Source organism: Lithobates pipiens, unplaced genomic scaffold (assembly GCF_037356315.1).
Source record: "Lithobates pipiens isolate NorthernLeopardFrog02 unplaced genomic scaffold, aLitPip1_a1.2 Scaffold_8, whole genome shotgun sequence".
Classification (NCBI taxonomy): Eukaryota; Metazoa; Chordata; class Amphibia; order Anura; family Ranidae; genus Lithobates; species Lithobates pipiens.
Window position 1 is genome coordinate 200,004,734 of NW_027507903.1, and position 18,770 is coordinate 200,023,503.

The following is an 18,770-nucleotide window of genomic DNA, read 5'->3' on the forward strand; positions in this document are numbered from 1 at the left end:
TGAAGTCCACCTAATACAGATTCTTGTGATGGAAGAGTAGGGGGGCAGCAACACTGCTGTTCTGCTACTGAATTCAAAGCAGTGAGTGGCATGATAAGATGTTGCATGTGGTGCGGCTATCAACATTGTCCCTGCTAATTCATTATCCTGTAGCTTGTCAACCATTGGTTGGGCACACTTAGCCCTGCCTACTGCTTTCTGGATGATCAAAACTAACTGCCTTGCTGAAACCCTCTCACTTTTGTCTCCAGTGTCTGGGAGGGGGGCATATAAGGCACAAGTGAAGGAGGATTTTGGAGGTAAATTATTATTATTTTTTTTATTTTATTTTTTTATGAGTCTCTTGCATCACATAGTTACTCGTTTTGGGACTTCTTTAGATTGACACACATGAACCTTACATTTACTTTAGAGTTGTATGAAATAAAAACAATTGTGCTAGGCATTAAAATGGTCAGGATGGCTCAGAGTGATTCTCATTGGCCCACTCACACCATGATGTCATCTGCCTCTGGGCTGTGTACTGAATTTTTCAGATGCCCAGACCACTACACCGACTGTGTGGAAAGCAGAAGATAATCAAGGAAGGAGGTAAGTGCAGCAGGACCAGATGTGTACAGAAGCTGTAGTGATTTAGTTCACCTTTTTATCTTTGTGAAAAGGTGAATTAACCCTTTAATAACAATGTATTATTATTGTACCAGTTTTATATAACGCCAACAGTTTGTGTAGCCTTTACAAAATGGAGGGAGACAGTCTAGATACAATTCAATACAAGAGGAATCAGAAGGCCCTGCTCATTAGAGCTTACAATCTAAAAGGAAGGGTCAAGTGACACAAAGGTAATAACTGTAGGGGGTGAGCTGATGAAGAAAGTAAAAGTACAGTTTATTAGTTAGAGGCTGGATACATTTTGCTGAAAGGAAGGGTTTTCAGGGATAGACTAAAGGTGGCTAGAGTAGGAAATAGTTGGACAGATCGGGGTAAGGAGTTCCAGAGGATGCAAATTGCTCTAGAGAAGTCGTGTAAGCGAGCATGGGTGGAGGTGAAATAGGGAGGTATAGAGTTGAATGTCTTGGGAGAAGTGAAGAGAAGGCTTGTTTAGTATTGTGAGATCAAAGCCCTGGAGAATTTTTTTTTGAAACAGAACAGTTATAAATGTCAAAATAAAGAAGCACTGTATTAGTTAAACGCGATAGTGATAAAATATTAAGCTTTTTCAAGATTGATTGAAGTTTTATTTATAAAATTGCATGATAGTAAACATATACAACTATAGAAAACTTTAAAAGACAAACATAAAAAATATGATATGCAGGTAATTTGAATATATTTTTTCTCTTGTGATTAAATAAAGTGATATTCTGATATTCTGGAGTATCGCAGTGTGGCCCAGGTACAGGGTAACCTTGATCTTAAAAGCTTTCCCACCAATAAAAAAATATGCCATTTTAGGCAAGTGTCTAACATTTGGCCTCATTCTGTAAAACGTTCTAAGACTGAGGTATAGTACCTCTAGCAGCCAATCACAATCTGTCTTGTATTGGTCTGAGTACAGCAGAATTAATTCTGATCAGATGCTATGGGTTATTGCACTTACATACTGTATAGGAGATTTTTATTGATAGTAACATAATACTTTCAGTAAAATCTGATCAAGGTGTTTGAACTCCATATAGATATTTTATATAAATTCATATGTCATTGTTGTCTTTGTAGATTATTACACACCCAGACAATCCTGGAGCCCCTTATCCTTGGGCATCATAGCAATCACATGGTCTGCTATTGCTATAGTTATACCCTCACACCAGACTATATCTTACACATTTCTCATTGTAAAGTTGGAAATTACATTTTTATTAATAATTACACATACTATCATGTATCAAACTGCAGTCCCTTCCCATATAAATCATACTCTTTATACAACAAATATGATTTAAGAAGTGGTGGCAAAAGAAATCCCTTCATTGATGATTGACTCTGCAATGTCTCCAACCCAACAAGTTTGCGAATCTTAAGGCGGCACAAGTGCTTCAGTGGACGTGGATTTCCTACAGGCATAACACATTATAAAAAGAAAAGGAATAAGCACATGATTTGGTTGTAAAATATGTAGGATATATAGCCCTACTTGATTCTTTCTTGTATACCAAGGGTGTCCAACCTTTTGATTTTCCTGGGCCACATTGGAAGAAAAGGAATTGTCTTGGGCCACACATAAAATACACTAACAATAAGGATAGCAGATGAGCAGAAAAAGGCTGTCAGATCACAAGTTAATGACCACTGACATATATAATGTACTTATATGAGTAATATAACTTCATTTTTTTTATAATGCTTTTTATTTTAACGCCTTCAGCCCCACGGAAGGATTTGCCCCCTTTCTGACCAGGCCATTTTTGCGATATGGCACTGCGTCACTTTAACTGACAATTATTTTTTGCACTATAAACAAAAAAAGAGTGACAATTTTGAAAGAAAACACAATATTTTTTAGTTTTTGCTATAATTTCCCAATTTAAAAAAAAAAAAAATGTTTTTCCTAAGTTTAGGCCGATATGAATTCTCCTACATATTTTTGATTAAAAAAAAATCGCAATAAGCGCATATTGATTGACTTGTGCAAAAGTTATAGCATCTACAATATAGGGGATAGATTTATGTAATTTTTATTAATATTATATTTTTTACTAGTAATGGTGGCGATCTGCAATTTTTATCAGGACTGCAAAATTGCGGCAGACAGATTGGACACTTTTTCCCCAATTTTGGGACCATTGACATTTATACAGCGCTAAAAACAGCCATTGATTACTGTATAAATGTCACTGGCAGGGAAGGGGGTAACACTAGGGGGCCATCAAGGGGTTAACTGTGTTCCCTAGGTGTGTTCTAACTGTAGGGTGGATGGGACTGACTAGGGGAGGAGATCGATCGGTGTTCAAACTTAGTATGAACACACGATCTGTCTCCTCTCCCCTGAGAGAACCAGGATTTGTGTGCTTACATACACAAATCCCCGTTCTCACTCTGTCACCAGTGAGCGTGGGTGCCCCGTGGTCATCGCGCCTGCCGGGCACACGAATCAGCCCTGGGGACATGTGGGCGCATGTGCGCCTGCTGTGATGTCGTAAAGGAGCGACGTAGAGCTACGGTGATTTGCACAGCCGTGCCAACCTGCCACAGTATAACTGCGGCAGCTGGTCGGCTAGTGGTTAAAAGTACTATAAAAGTACTAGTGTGATTCGTGACACTGTTTTTGATAAACTAACACAGCCATATCTGCTTTGATGGATGTAGTAGTGATTCTCAAAGAATTCTTAAGGTGCTCATGAGATATTTTAGCTCTAATTTTGCCCTTTGTATTTTTCCATCTTTGAAAATAGTTGCTCACAAATATAGGTGAGGCTGAATAAGATGTGACTGTGAAGAGTAGGATATTTTTATTTGGGAAGATAAAATTTATAAAAATCCAGTAAAGAGACTTGGTCATATTTTACTTTGGCTGCCGTTGTTTGCTAAGTGTATATGCATTTTTACAAAATATTCCCTCCAAAAAAATCAACTTTGGGCTGCTTGGACATCCCTGACGTATACAGAGGTGCATAGATTCTTCACTTCTAGTATTATCTTACCTATAATCTCTAGGATCTCCATCCACTCCTTCTGGGTTTCAAGCGCGGCTTTCATTTTTGTGCATATTGGAACATAATCCATATAGTCTACTAACACCCTAATAACTTTTCCGACCAAATGCTTCATCCAGGACACAGTAATAAAATCACAGAACTGAAAGAGACAGAGGATCAGGTACATACAATTACATTAAACATTACAGTATATGTTTACCTTATAAATATTTTTGACACTCATGTTTTACCCAATTATCTGTGTCTAAAGAGTAATGTGGCATTTCTAATGTATTTTATATACTATGGGGTTGACTTACTAAAACTGGAGAGTACAAAATCTGGTGCAGCTCTGCACAGAAACCAATAAGCTTCCAGTTTTTATTTATTTTTGTCAAAGCTTGATTGAACAAGCTAAAGCTAGAAGCTGATTGACTAACATGGAGAGGTGCACCAGATTTTGCACTCTCCAGTTTAAGTAAATCAACCCCTATATGTTTTAGAAAATGTATTGTATTCATTTTTCTTTGGTATACTCCATTTATAGACTGTATTTACAAGTGTAGCACCCTCTAGTATGCTAGAAATGTAGTACATTTTGTGAGAGGGGAGTGACTCAGAATAGAACCGGATGACTCACAGGTGGTGTCACCAGGACCTCCCACTTCTTTCCAGAATGTTCTGGTGTTTTCTGGAAAGAGGTGGAGAGGGGAAGTGGAGCCACCTGGGATGTTCTATGGAGCCCTGACTAATCCCCAATCTGGATTGGCAGGGGGTAGGCCTCCTTAAATACCCAGGTTCAGCCCAGCTGGGGAGAAGTTGATCAGGTAGAAAATGGAGATGGCGTGTTAGGCTGTTGGGGCCTTGGAGGGAGCTCCCCAGTCTGGGGGTGACCTTGGGCCTAGGCTCGGGTGTGGACGGGACCCTCTTACAACCCACAGAGGTGTCCTAACCAGAAGGCAAATGAGGAGCAAGAGAGGATAGCGGGAGAACACTGCCAGACAAGTCTCCAGGAGTTCCACAGAGGCAGCCAAGAGGGCTGGTGAGTGTACACACAGTTGGAAGGACTGGGAGGCACACCTGAAAGGACTGAGATGCAGCAGTCTGGGATGGGTGCAGAGCCAATCTGGAGGATTGCGGTGGCATGGACAGTGGAAAGGGGCAGCTGCAGCCAGGAGGGCTGAAGAGCCTGAAGAGGTGGTACTGGGAGCAGTAGCCACGGGGACAGCTAGCACTGGAACAATTTTTTTGCTACACCATAGGGGCCCGCGGTCCCTGCCTGCAAAGGGCATCTGCTTTAGGCCTGGATGACCCAGTGTCAGGCCCACTAATCAGTGCTAGCTGGTCTGGGAAGTGCAAGCAAATGATATGCTAGAGGAGTGAGGAGGGATAGTTTGCAAGCAAGGAAGTGTAGGAGGAGAAGAGGAAATTGTATATACCATAGATGTATATAGTTGTTCCCAATATTGACTGACCATTATCTGGGCATCTCATAAATTCCCTATTTCTAGCCAAGTTAAATTCCCCTCAATGAATAACAAAAAAACAAGTGCAATGACAGCTTTCATGTCTCTGGATGTGTGAAAAGTGTGTGCCTGGCTGGGCAGGGTGACAGACTGCAACATTGCATGGGGGTACTACCACACAAGAAGCATTTTACAGAAGGGGTAGGTACATTGCCCACGATGCCCATAGCAGGCAATCAGACATCTGCTTGCAGCAACAAATAGATCAACAGGAAGTGGCCCAATGATGGAGCAGCAGTACTGAGAAGCAACAAAGCTTTAAAAAATATGTAAACAAGTGTAGTACCCTATAGTTAGGGAGCTAGAGATTAGATTTTTCTATAGGGTAGGACAATTTAGCAGGTCTAGCTGATGGCTAGGCCTGTTTGTTTACATTCTGGGCTGGGAGTGGCTCAAGGCAGGGCTGGGTGACTCACAGGTAGCATCACTGTCACCTCCCTCTTTTTCTAGAAGGTGCTAGAGAGGAGAAGAGGAGAGGTGGGGCTGCCTGGGGTGTTCTGAGGAGCCCTGACCAATCCCCCAATTTGGATTGGTAGAGGGCAGGCCTTCTCAAATACCCAGGGTCAGCCCAACTGGAGGGGAGTTTCCAGGTGGAAGAGATGGAGTGAGTGAGTGTTGAGGCTGCCGGCGCCTACAGGGAGCTCCCCAGTCTGAAGGGGGTGCCCTTGGGCCTGGGCTTGGATGCGGCCAGGAGGAGATAAGATATCCTGGAACAGGGGCACATGAGAGAGCTAGAAGAGGACAGCAGGAGAGACAACTGGTCACAGCCAGGAAGGCTGGTGAGTGAGGCGCAGTCAGGAGGACTGGGGAGGCACACCTGAGAGAACCGGAGTTTGCAGTTTGAGATGGGTGCAGAACCAGAAGGGTGGACTGTGGTAAAAGGGGCAGTGGAAGAAGGCAGCCAAGAGGGCTGTCAGGGCCTGAAGAGGGTTTACTGAGATCAGTGGCCGAGTTGAGGACAGTTAGCACCAGTACTATTTCTACATCAAAGGGGCCTGGGCCTCTGCCCACAAAAGGCAATTCAATGAGGCCTGGCTGAATTAGTGTCAGGCCAAACTATATGGTATTAGCTGGTCCAAGAATCTGCAGCAAGTGAAGTGTGAAGGGAAAGGGGTCTTAAGCAAGAGTTGTGCTGGAGAGAAGACTGGAATGTATATACAAGAGTGTATATATTAGTCCCAAGCAAATCATACTGAATCTTTCTGGGCACCCCATATCCCTTTCCCATTCAAGTTCAGTCTCCTCAATAAGAAACAAAAGAACAAAGCTTATGGACTGTTCTATGCCTCTGAGTGCTTGAGAGATGAATGCCCGGCTGGGCAGGGTGACGGGTGAACCACAATATTCAGCAACGCTCTGCGGGTTCATGGCTACACAATAGTTTATTCTAAAAAAAATGGAAATATTTTCTTATGCAGGGTGCTTTATAAAACTAGCTGTCACTCAGTTAAGCCCTGTATACACGATCAGAATATCGTACAAAACATTTTCAGGGACAAACTCAAAATTTCTTCTCATATGATACCAGATCGGATGATTTTTGTTTATTCAGAACAGTTTTTGTCTGAAAATACAATACAAATACATTAAATCACTTCCTAATTTTTATTCTGTTGTCTATTTGCCCATGATTAATTGCAAAGTTTGCACCTACTCACATGGCTGTCTTTTATGACGCACGATGTCCAGCCTGGTAGCACTTCTTCATCAGAGACTGACCATATATACGAGCCACCATAAATGTCCCCATGCATACAATCAAAGCACTTCTCAACCTGATATCCATTGTTTAACAACAATCGTAGCATGATCTCATCACTGAGGGCATACTGTATTGCACTAGGAAAATGAGTGTCATTCACAGTTGTGAAATAACAGTTGACATCAGCCTGATGAGCTAGGAGCAACCTCACTATTTCATGGTTTCCAGAACGCACAGCAACTAGCAAGCAGTTTAAAGGGTCTGCATTTGGATCTGCACCAGCCTTCAATAGCATTTCTGTGCACAAAACATCTTTGTTGGACACTGCAAAAAATAATGCAGTTTTTCTTTTGTCTTCATAATTATCAGATATGTGTTCCGCCAAAAGTTCATTGGCATCAAAGTCATTTTCAAGAAGTAGCTCCAGACACTGCACACTCTGGCCATCCGTAGCTGAATGAATAGGACTTAGACCGCTTTTTTTAATTGCATGTGGTGATGTCACAGGAATAAGGTACTTTAGTGCTCTAGGAAAAAGAATGTAAACAGTTTACTTATAAAAATATGTAATTAAATGCATAAATATGCTAAAAGAGTGCTATTGTCTTTATATTTTATGTACACCACACAAGCTAATTACATCAAAAACATAAACCATCTATCTATAATTAGAATTACCAAGGAGAGGCTTCCACTTATGTAAAAGGAATCTATCCCTTGCTGGCTTGGAATACTGACAAATATCACTCCATAGTGAGGGAGAGACAATTTGCAGGTCCGGCAGCGGCTAGTGTAGAAGAGACATCATAGCAAAAGATAAGTGCTCTGTTTGCAATCCTGCTGCTAGAAAGTTGTTGACAGCGACAGGATCACTGTGTGAAATGGTCCTTATAGTTATGCCTTATGATTTTAGTCTGGGTTACACCAAGCAACGCAACTTTCAGTAAATAATACCCAGAGCTAATTTAAAGTGGATTGGCCTAAATTTCTTTTTCAGGATAAGGAGTCTTTGCTGTTTTTAGACGTAGAATAGGAACACAGGGCTTTGGGAGGACTAGCCTACTTGTTCTAAAATCATTTTGGTGTATATGTGGCTACCATGCATAAAAAGTGACTAGCAGGGGTCTACACCAAGTAGATTTTTTTTAAAGTAATCAACTTGAATCTCATTGGTTACTTTTAAAATACTTGAGACATTTTATGAAAAAAAGCCTTTTAGTCCATGCAAAATTTTATAATATATAAATAATATATATATATATATATATAATGCATTTCTCACAGATAATGTCCTTTATATGCTGCTTTGTGTATAGGGAGATATCCTTCTTTATCTGGCACATTTCCACTTGCTCCATACTCCAAAAGAAGTGTCACACAGTCTGGGTTTCCTCCTTCAGCTGCATCAGACAGCACTGTAGAGCCATCATCTGCTTCCAAGTTAATATCACCACCTAAAAACAAAATTAGTTCTTTTAGATGTTGGAGCTAATGTAGGTGACAAGGGCATGCACATTAAGCTAAAAATAAACAGTGACATTTGCACAAAAAGGTTGAGCAGTTGTTGCATATATTCAATCTTTACATACTGTAAAATTGCACAAGAAAGCAGTTAAGCACTAGATGAACCATCAGATAAGACATCATACATTCAGCAGAGCTTAAATGAATGCAGTGGCATGCAGGACATTGGATTGCGATGTTTCATGATATACATTCTATTTTGATATTAGAGATTTCAAAATGAAATAAACACTGAATACCAGCATAGTGAGTAATTTTCTGCTACTTGCATTGTAATGTAAGTGTAACCTGGATTGTAGCTGATAACTATTGTGGAACATTGTCCTTTGTTCCTGCTGTATTATCCTTCTGCAGTGTGGACAGGGTTAAACTGAATTGTCATGAATGCAGAAGTGCAGCAGCCATCTTTAAAGTGTAACTATACTCACCTTTTATCCAGCCCTGTGCTGTCCTGGAGCTCCCTGCTGGCTTCTGTCATCTTCAGCCGGATTGGCTCCCGGGTTCCCGATCTACAGCCATTTTAATTGGCACAGCCGAGATTATGTCACTCCTGCACATGCGCAGGATTTAATTGATCTCAGCATCGCCAAAAAGTGTACACTGAGCTGCACGTGTGCAACTCAGTGTAAAGGGCACACAGGTAGGTGAAGAACATTATTTGTGTAGCAAAATTGTATGTCTTTTCCTCATTGAAAATCTTAGCTATTTGCAAAGTTTTTTTTTTTTAGGTTAAAGATCTACTTTAAGGACCACTTTGTATTTGCTAGTCTACTGAGTGTATCCAGCAGCCTGGCAGGTGGTGATTGGCTGATGCAACAGATCAAGGAGAAGTGTGGTTGGTAGGCTGGTGAGGATAGAGGAGAAGACTGTGTGACCCACCACTAGTAAGGAAGGAAAAGAACTGTCCCAGCAGGAATGAAAAAAATAAATCAGGAACTTCAAGCCCTGTCTGAATTTAACTTGGCTTTTAATGAATCAGAGCACATGTCCAGAGACCCAGAAGAGGCTGCCCTGGGACTGGTAAGAGACTTACATCATACAAGTTCATCTGTTGTCTGCTGGAAACTATTGTGCATTCTTCAAGGGCCCCAACTTTGCCTGCTAATGGGTTCTTTGTTTTTTCTATTCATAATTCACTGGCCAATGTCACAAAATGGGGACTGTTATAGCTAGTTAGGAATGTCTTTATATACGGTTGCTACTTGCTAGATAAATACAGTTCAATTCTCTTCATTATTGGTAGTCATCATGTGCCCGGAGCCGATGCGAGTGCCCAGTAGCCACGATGACCGCCGGGCCCCCACGATCACTCATGACAGAGTGAGAACTGGGATCTGTGTGTGTTCTTTCAGGGGACTAGAGACAGATCGTGTGTTCATACTAAGTATGAACACCAATCTCTCTCTCCTCCTAGACAGTCCCATCCCCCTACAGTTAGAACACAGTGAGGGAACACAGTTAACCCCTTGATCGCCCCTAGTGTTAACCCCTGCCCTACCAGTGACATTTATACAGTAATCAGTGCTTTTTAATAGCACTGATCGCTGTATAAATATCAATGGCACCAAAAATGTGTCAAAAGTGTCCAATTTGCCCACCGCAATATCGCAGTCCCGATAAAAATCGCAGATCACCACCATTACTAGTAAAAAAAAATAATAATAAAAATGCCATAAATCTATCCCCTATTTTGTAGACGCTATAACTTTTGCACAAACCATTCAATATACGCTTATTGTGGTTTTTTTTTTCCCCAAAAATATGTAGATAACTACATATCGACCTAAACAAAGAAAAAAAAATAGTTTTTTTTTAAAAAAAAGTGGGATATTTATTATCTTAAAAACGAAAAGATAATGTGTTTTTTTCTAAATTGTCGCTCTTCTGTTTATAGTGCAAAAAATAAAAACAGCAGAGGTGATCAAATACTACCAAAAGAAAGCTCTATTTGTGGGGAAAAAAGGAGGTCAATTTTGTTTGGGTACAGCGCTGCACGACCGTGGGATTGTCAGTTAAAGCGACCCAGTGCCGTATCGCAAAAAAAAGGCGTGGTCATTGAGCAGCCAAATTCTCCAGGGCTGAAGTGGTTAAAATATCTCAAGGCATGGCAGAAGTGCTGGGTGAGCAAAGTATATCATCTTCAGATGACAAGGTAAAAAATATAAACTATTGTATTCTGAGATTAAACACAAAGGGAAAGCTACTTGCAGGAAAATTAAAGAAACATTTAACATCCCGTGCACAAAATAACTTTTTGGACCTATGACCAGGTTACATTATTAACCAGTTGCCGACCGCCGCACGCCGATGTACGTCGGTACAATGGCACGGGCAGGCATAAGGACATACATGTACGTCCCTTGCCTCCCGCGGGTCGGGGGCCCAATCGGGCCCCCGCCCGGTGCCTGCGGCGGTCGGTATTCGTTCGGGAGCGATCCCGGACGAGGGGACGGCCATTCATTCATGGCCACCCCCTCGCGATCGCTCCCGACGAATAGAAATCCCCGGTGACATCACTTCCTCTCCTGTAATGTAAACACAGGAGAGGAAGTGATGTATTCTCTCCTCCGTGTCGGTATTTTTCGTTCCGACACGGAGGAGAGCGGATCAGTAAGTTGCACCAACACTCACACACACAGTAGAACATGCCAGGCACACTCACACCCCCCCTTTACCCCCCGATCACCCCCCCAATTACCCCTGCCCCCCAGTCACAGTGACACCAATGTCATTTTTTTTTTTTTTTTTGCATTGGTGTCATTTGTGACTGTAATAACTGTTAGGGCAGTTAGAGTTAGCCCCCTTTAGTTCTAATGTACCCCCCTAACCCCCCCAATAAAGGTTTAACCCCGTGATCACCCCCCGTCGCCAGTGTCACTAAGGCTGGGTTCACATTGCAGCGGTTTATGAGAACGGATGCGATTCGCACCGCACTGCAGTGCAAATCACATCCGATCTCTGTGCGATTCGAGTTCAGCCATTCGCCGCACCCGCCGCACCCGCCACACCCGCCGCACCCGCCGCAAATTCGCACGGGACCCTTTTTTTGGCCCGCAGCAGAATCGGATCGCATGGGTGTTCACACCATGCGATCCGAGTTTGCAGATCGCACTGCGATATGCGAACTGATCTGGGGGTGTCAGTAACATTTCACTGACACTCCCAGCAGTTCGCATAGGGCAGTGTGAACTGCCGCTGGGAGGCATGCGATGCGGGAACCCGCCGCGGATTCGCGGCGTTTCCGCATCGCTCCAGTGTGAACCCAGCCTAATAAGCGATCATTTTTCTGATCGCCGTATTAGTGTCACAGGTGACGCTAGTTAGGCAGGTAGGTATTTAGGTTCGCCGCAGCTTTTTATAGCGCCAGGGACCCCCATATACTACCGCATAAAGCCCCCTGATTGCCCCCTAGTTAACCCTTTCACCAGTGATCACCATATAACTGTTACAGGTGACGCTGGTTGGTTAGTTATTTTTTTATAGTTTCAGGGCACCCGCCATTTATTACCTAATAAAGGTTTAACCCCCTGATCACCCGGCGGGTGTCATTTGTGACTAATAACTGTTAGGGCAGTTAGGGTTAGCCCCCTTTAGTTCTAAGGTACCCCCCTAACCCCCCCAATAAAGGTTTAACCCCGTGATCACCCCCCGTCGCCAGTGTCACTAAGGCTGGGTTCACATTGCAGCGGTTTATGAGAACGGATGTGATTCGCACCGCACTGCAGTGCAAATCACATCCGATCTCTGTGCGATTCGAGTTCAGCCATTCGCCGCACCCGCCGCAAATTCGCACGGGACCCTTTTTTTGGCCCGCAGCAGAATCGGATCGCATGGGTGTTCACACCATGCGATCCGAGTTTGCAGATCGCACTGCGATATGCGAACTGATCTGGGGGTGTCAGTAACATTTCACTGACACTCCCAGCAGTTCGCATAGGGCAGTGTGAACTGCCGCCGGGAGGCATGCGATGCGGGAACCCGCCGCGCATTCGTGGCGTTCCCGCATCGCTCCAGTGTGAACCCAGCCTAATAAGCGATCGTTTTTCTGATCGCTGTATTAGTGTCACAGGTGACGCTAGTTAGGCAGGTAGGTATTTAGGTTCGCTGCAGCTTTTTATAGCGCCAGGGACCCCCATATACTACCGCATAAAGCCCCCTAATTGCCCCCTAGTTAACCCTTTCACCAGTGATCACCATATAACTGTTACAGGTGACGCTGGTTGGTTAGTTATTTTTTTATAGTTTCAGGGCACCCGCCATTTATTACCTAGTCTCACTAGTGTACCCCTAAATTTAGGGGTGTCTACTTTCCAAAATGGGGTCATTTGGGGGGGGTTTGTGCCATCTTGGCATTTTATGGCCTTCAAAACTGTAACGCCCTTAGAAAGCCTGAAGGCGGTGCTTGGTTTTCGGGGCCCCGTACGCGGCTAGGCTCCCAAAAAGTCCCACATATGTGGTATCCCCATACTCAGGAGAAGCAGCAGAATTTATTTTGGGGTGTCATTTCACATATGCCCATGGCATGCGTGAGCAATATATCATTTAGTGACAACTTTGTGAAAAATAAAAATAAAAAAAAAAAGTTTGTAATTTTCCCGCAACTTGTGGCAAAATATAAAATATTCCATGGACTCAACATGCCTCTCAGAAAATAGCTTGGGGTGTCTACTTTCTAAAATGGGGTCATTTGTGGGGGTTTTGTGCCATCTTGGCATTTTATGGCCTTCAAAACTGTAATAGGTAGTGAGGAGTGAAATCAAAAAATTACGCCCTTAGAAAGCCTGAAGGCGGTGCTTGGTTTTCGGGGCCCCGTACGCGGCTAGGCTCCCAAAAAGTCCCACATATGTGGTATCCCCGTACTCAGGAGAAGCAGCAGAATTTATTTTGGGGTGTCATTTCACATATGCCCATGGCATGCATGAGCAATATATCATTTAGTGACAACTTTGTTAAAAAAAAAAAAAAAAAAAAAAGTTTGTAATTTTCCCGCAACTTGTGGCAAAATATAAAATATTCCATGAACTCAACATGCCTCTCAGCAAATAGCTTGGGGTGTCTACTTTCTAAAATGGGGTCATTTGTGGGGGTTTTGTGCCATCTTGGCATTTTATGGCCTTCAAAACTGTAATAGGTAGTGAGAAGTGAACTCAAAAATTTACGCCCTTAGAAAGCCTGAAGGCGGTGCTTGGTTTTCGGGGCCCCGTACGCGGCTAGGCTCCCAAAAAGTCCCACATATGTGGTATCCCCATACTCAGGAGAAGCAGCAGAATTTATTTTGGGGTGTCATTTCACATACGCCCATAGCATGTGTGAGCAATATATCATTTAGTGACAACTTTGTGTAAAAAAAAAAAAAAATTTTTTTTTTTGTCATTATTCAATCGCTTGAGGCAAAAAAATAAAATATTCAATGGGCTCAACATGCCTCTTATCAATTTCCTTAGGGGGTCTACTTTCCAAAATGGGGTCATTTGGGGGGGTTTTGTACTGCCCTGCCATTTTAGCACCTCAAGAAATGAGATAGGCAGTCGTAAACTAAAAGCTGCGTAAATTCCAGAAAACGTACCTTAGTTTGTAGATGTGACAACTTTTGCGCAAACCAATAAATATACAATTATTGACTTTTTTTTTACCAAAGACATGTGGCTGAATACATTTTGGCCTAAATGTATGACTAAAATTGAGTTTATTGGATTTTTCTAATAACAAAAAGTAGAAAATATCATTTTTTTTCAAAATTTGCGGTCTTTTTACGTTTATATCGCAAAAAATAAAAATCGCAGAGGCAATCAAATACCATCAAAAGAAAGCTCTATTTGTGGGAAGAAAAGGACGCAAATTTTGTTTGGGTACAACATTGCATGACCGCGCAATTACCAGTTAAAGCAGCGCAGTGCCAAAGTGTAAAAAGACCTCTGGTCATTTACCAGCAAAATGGTCCGGTCTGAAAGTGGTTAAAGGCCCCATTTCACAACATAGGCTAAAACAGCTACTGAAAAATATAGGTGGTTTTGTTATCTTCTTCCTTTAGCTTTATGTTTTGTTATTGATTTATACATTAATATTTTTATGTGAATCACTCATATGCCATGTCCGTAAAATTCATTAGAAAAGAAAAAATCATAGATACATAGGAATAGACAATATAAAATTATAAAAAAAATTATCCATAAAGGGCTCCATATTGTACAGTTCATAAAAAGTAAAGTTTTAAGACGTATGGAGCCCTTTTTTCTTTTTCTTTTTGTTAATATGGTTTTAATGTGACAACGTTCCATTTGTCACTGGTCCCCTGCACGGACCCTCTATTGAGGTCTAATCCTTACCTGCTTGGAGAACCTGTGTGAGTTCTGGATATTTGGTTGCCATACCTGGATTCATACTTGCTGATCGACCCTACGTCTGCTTCTGGAGTGATCTCTCTACAGGCTCCGTCTACCTCTGAGTTGGTACTACCGATGAGCATCTGGCTTTCGGCCAATATAAGCCCGATTGACCCACTATCGTATGACAGATGGGTCCACCTTGTCTGGTAAGAAGTATTTATCTACAACCTTCCATTAGATGAATGTCCACCCCGCTTTGTATGTGCCACAAAGTTATCTCCTTGCCTACATCATCCCATCATTTGTCACTGAGGACTTTATTATAGCCATTTGATTGGACATAATTTCTATGAAGTTCATTCATACTTCTTTTTTTCTGTGTTTGGACTCCATCATGTTATAGTCACCATACACCATTATTGTTGTATGTTTTATTTTTCACACCCTTACGAGGTTTTGAAATGTATTACTTTGTGTCATAGCACTTACATTCATCATTTGTTTTGATATACCTTCGCCCACCACACCCATGGTGTTCCATTTTGGTATATTCAGCACTACACTTTTGTTATATTTTGTTTTGTTTTATAAATATATATATATATATATATATATATATATATATTAAAAAATATAAACATTATATTTTACAATTCTCTCCCTGGATGGGCGTCATAACACCAGAATAACCAAAGCCAGGATTTCAAATTTGAAATATATACCAAAAGGTGGCTACAGAGCAGGAGGAAGTGTTATATAGCAATCACCTATAATGGATAGATATATCAGATGCCATCTCAATGTAAAACATATATCTCAATAGAGATATATGAATAGGGGGCTGTAGTACTTCAATCTCTAGGGGCAAAATGAAAGCTTGTACGGTACACTTATCATCAGACATAAATAAAATATTCGCTGTATTGCAGTCAGTAGTCACATTCACATCGAATAGTTAGTATAGCCCTTCAAAAACTTTACATGAAGGTTATCTACTTCACAGCTATAACTGCATGAATCCACATCTCCAATGTGTGTCCTGAGGGTGAGATCCAGCGAGACACGTTGCTGCACAGGGGCTCACGCATGTTTTTGATGCCATACTGTTGAAACATCATTCCTTTTATTGGGTATATGTAACGTTCGTCTCTTCTGGTCATTGCGTAGCCATCAATGGACGATACCTTTTTATAATTTTATATTGTCTATTCCTATGTATCTATGTTCAATAAAATCATTTTTTTAAGATTATACATTGTTGTTCCAATCTGCTTCCAAAGTCCAACCTAGAGGGTTTCTTTTTTTGATTTACAGTATACATTAATTTGTATATTTTTCTTATGCTAGATCAGTGGTTCTCAACTCCTGTCCTCAGGATCCACTAACAGGCCACATTTTAAGTATTACTTTGGGGAGATGAAGACTAGAATACTGTAATCACTGAGCAGCAAATGATAACACCTGTGATGTATTTCAGTTTTCTTGCAAACCTAGCCTGTTAGTGGGTCCTGAGGACAAGAGTTGAGAACCACTGTGCTAGGTAAATATAGAATTGCTCATGTCCCTGTTTTATGCTCTAATATGAGCCAGCAGGTGGTGCTGTAGGCTCCTTTTCACATGTTTTCCAGTTTCTCCTTACTGCTACAGCTCATCCCAAAAGATACACACATCTCTTCACCATCTGTTCTTATAATGCCGCGTACACACGTAGCCGTCTATCCGACGGACTTAGTCTGGCAGACTTCCCGCCAGACTGCTGGCGGACTTCCCGCCAGACTGTGCGCCGTACTTTCCGAACGGGCTACTTACCCACACACGGCACTTTTTCAGCGGACTAATATGGCGTACTAAGTCCGCCATACTATCCGCCCTACTGAACGGACTCGCCCACACACGCGGAGGAAAGTCCGCCAATTTAGAGCGCGTCTCCAGGTAGGCGGGGTCGGCGAAGGAGACGCCGCTGGCCCCGCCATCTGGTATGGACTTAAAGGGGAACCCCAACGCCGAAAAAAATCGGCGTGGGGGTCCCCCCAAAGTCCACAACAGACCCTTGTCCGAGCACGCTATCCGGCCGGCCAGGAAAGGAGGGGCGAGCGAGCGCCCCCCCCCCCAGCCGTACCAGGCCGCGTGCCCTCAACATGGGGGGTGCCTTGGGGAAGGGGGGGGCTACGCGGCCCCCCCACCCCAAAGCACCTTGTCCCCATGTTGATGAGGACAAGGGCCTCTTCCCGACAACCCTGGCCGTTGGTTGTCGGGGTCTGCGGGCGAGGGGCTTATCAGAATCCGGGAGCCCCCTTTAATAAGGGGGCCCCCGGATACCGGCCCCCCACCCTATGTGAATGAGTATGGGGTACAATGTACCCCTACCCATTCACCTGTAAAATAAAGTACAAAAAAAACCACAACACACAAGATAAAATAGTTTATTGCACAGCTCCGGGGGTCTTCCGTCTTCGGGGGTCTTCTCGCCGGACTCCTCCGCTATCTTCTTGTAGCTCTTTTGCTAGCGGAGGAGCCCGGCATTCTTCTTCGTCGCCACGGCCTCTTCTTCCGACTTCGGGGGTCTTGTCCCCCTCTTCGGTTCTTCTGCCGGGCCACCGCGCCTTCTTATAGCTCTTTTACAGGCGGTGGTCCGGTCTTCTGTCGCCGCCGCCTTCCGTTCTTCTTCTTCTTCTTCTCCTTCTTCTCCTGGAGATGTTGACTCGAAGCTCTCTCCGGCCGCAATGCCAGGGACATGCTGCGCGGGGACTTATATAGGGACAAGGGTCGGGGTCTTCGGTTGATGTCACATGGGTTGATGTCACATGGGTTGATGTCACATGGCAACAGTCCCTCCGGGACTGTGACATCGTAAGGGGGCAGGGTCACCATGTGACATCAACCGATGACCCCGCCCCTTGTCCCTATATAAGTCCCCGCGCAGCGCGTCCCTGGCATTGCGCCGGAGAGAGCTTAGAGTCAACATCTCCAGGAGAAGAAGGAGAAGAAGAAGAAGTAGAACGGAAGGCGGCGGAGGCGACGACAGAAGACCGGGCCACCGCCTGTAAAAGAGCTATAAGAAGGCGCGGTGGCCCGGCAGAAGAACCGAAGAGGGGGACAAGACCCCCGAAGTTGGAAGAAGAGGCCGGCGGCGAGGAAGAAAGCCGGGCTCCTCCGCTAGCAAAAGAGCTATAAGAAGATAGCGGAGGAGTCCGGCGAGAAGACCCCCGAAGACGGAAGACCCCTGGAGGTGTGCAATAAACTATTTTATCTTGTGTGTTGTGTTTTTTTTGTACTTTATTTTACAGGTGAATGGGTAGGGGTATAGGGACACATAGGGTGGGGGGCCGGTATCCGGGGGCCCCCTTATTAAAGGAGGCTCCCGGATTCCGATAAGCCCCTCGCCCGCAGACCCTGACAACCAACGGCCAGGGTTGTCGGGAAGAGGCCCTTGTCCTCATCAACATGGGGACAAGGTGCTTTGGGGTGGGGGGGCCGCGCAGCCCCGCCTTCCCCAAGGCACCCCCCCATGTTGAGGGCACGCGGCCTGGTACGGCTGGGGGGGGGGGGGCGCTCGCTCGCCCCTCCTTTCCTGGCCGGCCGGGTAGCGTGCTCGGACAAGGGTCTGTTGTGGACTTTGGGGGGACCCCACGCCGATTTTTTTCGGCGTTGGTGTTCCCCTTTAACTCCATACCAGGTGGCGGGGCCAGCGAAGTGTCCTTCGCGGGCCCCGCCTACCTGGAGACCCGCTCGAAATGAGCGGACTTTTCTCTGGGCGGGAAAAGTCCGTTCATTTCAAAAGTACGGCGGACTGGCATACACAGGGCCGGATTGTCCACCGAAATGCGAGTCCGGCGGGAAGATTGGAGTGCAAAACTACTTTCTAAGTCCGCCGTATTTTCGGGTCAAAAAAGTATGCCGGAGGCTACACACGGGGGGATTGTCCGGCGGACTTCAGTTTGCCGGACTTTTCCACCCGCTTGTTTGATCGTGTGTACGCGGCTTTAGAGACAACTAACTGAATACAACTTATACTGCACTGCTCTGCACTGCACTGTGGAATTTTTGATGTGAA

The 18,770-nt window shown here is 43.9% G+C and overlaps 1 protein-coding gene across 4 annotated transcripts in view; it reads right to left on the minus strand.

Moving 5' to 3' along the window:
• Positions 1–1,215: 1,215 nt before the first annotated feature.
• Positions 1,216–18,770, minus strand: part of ASB15 (ankyrin repeat and SOCS box containing 15) — a 55,729-nt gene continuing 38,174 nt past the window's right edge. For all 4 annotated transcript variants that reach the window (XM_077473312.1, XM_077473311.1, XM_077473310.1 and 1 more), the window contains 4 exons: positions 8,149–8,320; positions 6,823–7,393; positions 3,645–3,798; positions 1,216–2,057 (listed from right to left, as the gene is read on the minus strand). In XM_077473312.1, coding sequence (XP_077329438.1) covers positions 1,882–2,057; positions 3,645–3,798; positions 6,823–7,393; positions 8,149–8,320 — 1,073 coding nt within the window. In that variant the 3' untranslated portion in view covers positions 1,216–1,881. The remainder of the gene's footprint in view (positions 2,058–3,644; positions 3,799–6,822; positions 7,394–8,148; positions 8,321–18,770) is intronic.